The sequence below is a fragment of the Pistacia vera genome, unplaced genomic scaffold (assembly GCF_008641045.1).
Source record: "Pistacia vera cultivar Batoury unplaced genomic scaffold, PisVer_v2 Contig418, whole genome shotgun sequence".
Lineage (NCBI taxonomy): Eukaryota > Viridiplantae > Streptophyta > Magnoliopsida > Sapindales > Anacardiaceae > Pistacia > Pistacia vera.
Genome location: NW_022196244.1, coordinates 208,547 through 212,778, shown reverse-complemented (window position 1 = coordinate 212,778; position 4,232 = coordinate 208,547). Strand labels below are relative to the sequence as shown.

Below are 4,232 nucleotides of genomic sequence, written 5' to 3'. Positions count from 1 at the left end.
TTATTTCCTGCAAAAATATGGAAAAACAATGGGGTGAGCATAAAAATGCTCAGTAAGTAAATCCCTTAACTCTTCTCCTTCTTAGGTTCTTTCCTTACTTAATTCCTTCTCTTTTCTTTCTCTATTTCTAATTCTCACTATTCTTTTCTTTCTTTCTACTTCTCTATGTTCTTTCTTTCTTATTCTTTCTATTCTTCCTAACCTTGATGAAATTCATGGCACTATGCATGAATAAAATGCATATGCAATAATGCATAAAATGCTTTTTCTTTCTTATTTCTATTTTCTTGTTCTATTTCTTTTCTTTTCTTTTTCTTTCTATTCTTTTCTTTTGTTCAAGCCTTCTCACTCTTTCTTATTCTTATTCTTTCTTTTCTTACTCTTTCTCATTCTTTCTTATTCTTCCTTTTCTTATTCTTTGCCGATCGGACTCAGTTGATGTATGGATTTGGAACCTTGGCCATGTGAGTGAGTACAGTCCTCATCTACATGCACTCTTGTGGACCGTATAACTTCTTCTTTCTTCTAGGCCACTCAATTAAGGTAGCGTGCATGTAGGAATTCTTCTCGGTACAACCCTCATCCACATACACTCTTATGGGCCGTACAATTCTTCTTCTTCTTATGCCACTCAACTAAGGTGGCGTGTATGTGGGAATTTCTTCTTAACACTCACGGTTCCCCATCACAACAACCTATTTTTTTCTCTTCTTTAACACTCTTTAATTCTTTAATGCTTATTCTTCCTTTCTCTTTATTCTTAGAGTGTTTTATCCTTTCTTTCTTTATTCCTTATTCCTTATTCTTTATTCTTTATTCTTATTCTTTATTCTTTATTCTTAAGTTTCTACACATACACAATTATATACATATGGATGGCTCATACTTAAAATTTCTTACTTGAATGCACTTATGAAATGCACATATGCAATGTTACATAAAATTAAGGTTTCTACCCAACTCATACTTCACTTACGCATTTCATCAAACAATAATTGTGCATGAACAAACCCAATTTAATTATCATTCTATTGATTTCTTAAACCACCCAAATTGAGAGAAAAACTCTCTTATATCATCACCATACCTACACGGCACAAACACTCCCAAAAGATTTCTCTAATTCTTCCAATTTCAACCCATCATCAAACCATCACATACACTCCTCATATTCAAATAAATCCAACAACAAGCATAAATAATCATCAATCTCATCTCAACTTCTCAATAATCATAACATATACATATTTAAAGGAAATCTCTACTCACTTGATTTTCTTAAACTTTAACTTGAGTTGGATTTTGAGTGGAATTTACTTACCTTAGGCTTGAGTAGTCTCTGATAAGCTCTCTACTCTTGTTGGATTCAAATCTTCTCTTAACCCTAAGCATAAACTTCATAAGAACTCAACTTTTACACAAATAAATCATAGATAAAGAGCATGAATTCTTACCTTTTGATGCCTAGAATTAAAACCCTATGAAAATCTACTCAGCCCTCAAATTCCTTGGAGAAGTGAATGAAAATTTGAGAGAAAATGGAGGAGGAGAGTGGCGTGGAATGAAGGAAATAAGGGTTACAAACCCTTATCAGCTTCTTTTATAAATATGCTTGCCCATTTTGCCCTTACACTTTTTTTTTGAAATTCCATCCTTGTCCCTTAGTCAATTACCATAATGCCCTTATTTTTATTGTATTCTCTATGAAATTCTAGCTCATTTCACTCCCCACAATTTTAACTAATTTTGAGTGAAAAGACTATTTTACCCTAATACAAGTTTAGGGCATTTTCTTCATATTCTCTTAAAATAATTGTAACTTAAATCATATACCTCCATGTTGGGCGTTACATACTGATAATAATTTAATAAGAGGACTTTTTAGAAAGTCTCCTAAGTAAGCTTATAGTATTCAGCCAAGGAGTTGAACATTGTTGATAAGTAAAACAAAGAAAGTTTACTCGAAGAAGAAAGTTTACTCAAAGTTTTATTCATCCTTAGTTTTATTCTTGATTTTCTATGATTCTGTTAAATTCTTCATTGTATCAGAGTTGTTGACACAAGTCGATAGTGAAATCTTGTTTTTCTTGTTTTTAGAAGAAGAAATCAGTTTAAGCTTGATGAAAATGGATGTTGTTAATTCTGATATCACTAATTCAAGTATTCCAACTACTTTACCTTCCATCTCTGTGAAATTATTGGAGAAGAATTACTCAATCTGGAGGTCACAGATTCTACCAGCGTTGACATCTCATGGACTTCAAGGTTTTGTCACTAGAGAGAAAACATGTCAGTCAATGTTCGTGATCAAAAGTTCAAACGATTCTGGAAAAATAGCTAGGGTTTAGTAAAACAACCAAACCCTAGCTATTTTTCTTGGAAAAAAATCAATCAATTCCTGGTTAGTTGGCTTCACTATACTATGTTTGAGTCAATGTTCCGTCATGTAGCTAAGTGTAATACTGCGTATGAGATTTGGAACATTTTAGAACTGCACTTTCAGTCTACTTCTAAAGCTAGAACTTTACACTTGCAAAATTTACTGCAAACAACTAAGAAAGATGCTTATACTGTTAGTGAGTATGTGTTAAAAATGAGCAAATTAGGAGATGAGTTGATTGCAAGTGGCATGAATATAACAGATGAGGAACTGTTGTTGTATATATTGGATGGCCTTGGACCTAAATATGATGTTGTGGTAGCAAATTTGACTTCAAACAATAGTCAAACTACACTACAAGAGGCTCAATTTTTACTCCATAAGCATGAAATTAGGTTGGAAAGACAGCATAGTTCTTTCACTAGTTTTCATGACCAAATGGCTTCAACTCTTGTAGCTTCCAAAAAAAAAAAAAATGCTAATGAGTCTGGCTTAGTGCCTCAGTCTCAACATGTTAGTCCAAATATTCCTGATGTTAATCCTGGTATTCTTCAGAGATATTCTCACTTGCCAAATTCTGCAAGTTTTCAGTCTCCTACGTTTATGAATAGTCAACCTTAGAGTCAGACTTTTGCTCAACAAACATAACTTCCTATTACACATCAATTTGCTGGAAATATTTTGAATCAAGGACCTTGAACTGATTCTGGCTCACTATATCAGCAACTATACTTACCCAATAATGATAGTTTTGCCTCAGCAAATTCATTCCACGTGTTTAATCCTAGAATGATAAGGAACAAAGGTCGAAGAAGCGGTTATTTTCATTCCAAATTAAGATGCCAAGTGTGTGGAAAAGGAGGTCACACTGCTTTACAGTGTTACCACATATTCGACCATGAGTATCAAGGTTTTGCCACATCTGGATCTAGAACTGTGTCATCTACATTTCCACCTCATTTTTATTCACAAGCTTCGGTTCATTCTCTTCCTCGGGAGTTAGCACAAGTTGCACAAGCTCTACTTGTAGCTAGAGTTGCACAAGGTCAATTTTACAATAAAACTCACTCTGCTTGTTTTAATCATGTGGTGCTTAGTATGTCAACATTGCATAATAGCTTTCCTGGATATGCTAGTTCTTCTCAACAACAAAATAGTTATAATTCACAATTTCATCCCTTGTAATCATCACAACTAAATAGTTTCTCAACTGGTTGTAAACCCCGCGTTATTATTCCAATGCCTTAAGGTATGAAATTTACTTTTCAAGTAATTTTCTTTTTTGAATGGAAGGGTAAAATGGTCAATTTACATGTATTTCGAGATGTGGCTGTTATAAAGTGTAAAGGATGATGTCATTGAAGAGAAATGAGGGTAGAATGGTTATAAAGTTGATTGATAAGGTTAAATGGCATAAACGGTAACCAAGGGTATAATGGTCTTTTCATACAAAACCATATGATTAAGTGTCCATAAAAGTGCACCAAGGGTAAATTAGTCATTCACCTAATGGGATTGCTTAATGGATAAGTGTTTCAAAGAAGTCAAATGGCATTAAATGAGTACTTATCTTTATGTTGTGGTAGAAATGACCAAAACGCCCTTATATGAAAAATTTATGCCAAATGACCTTTATATCTAACTTTTATTGACCAATCACATTAGAGTATCAATGGAATGAATATTTACAAGGTTTAAAAAGAGAGTAGTCGGCCTTGGAGACCCCAAATATATCATCTTCTTCTTCATCTCTCAAATCCACCATAAAAGCCACTAATCCAAGCTTTTATTCTCAAATTTTCTTAGGATTTCAAGTTGATTTTTAAAGGAGATCACCATCCACCCTTAAAGA

The 4,232-nt window shown here is 33.4% G+C and overlaps 1 protein-coding gene across 1 annotated transcript; it reads left to right on the top strand.

The window, feature by feature from the left end:
- The first annotated feature begins 2,126 nt into the window (after window positions 1-2,126).
- On the top strand, window positions 2,127-3,001 carry LOC116142726. Its single transcript, XM_031428134.1, has 2 exons — window positions 2,127-2,265; window positions 2,451-3,001. The coding sequence occupies exons 1-2, from the start codon at window positions 2,127-2,129 to the stop codon at window positions 2,999-3,001; spliced, it is 690 nt and encodes a 229-aa protein (XP_031283994.1).
- The last annotated feature ends 1,231 nt before the right edge of the window (window positions 3,002-4,232 follow it).

Excerpts from the sequence above, each read along its gene's own strand:
- LOC116142726 (XM_031428134.1), top strand. The coding sequence starts at position 2,127 with ATGGATGTTGTTAATTCTGATATCACTAATTCAAGTATTCCAACTACT. Across the intron at positions 2,266-2,450 it reads GACATCTCATGGACTTCAAG|CTAAGTGTAATACTGCGTAT; the intron begins GTTTTGTCACTA and ends TCCGTCATGTAG.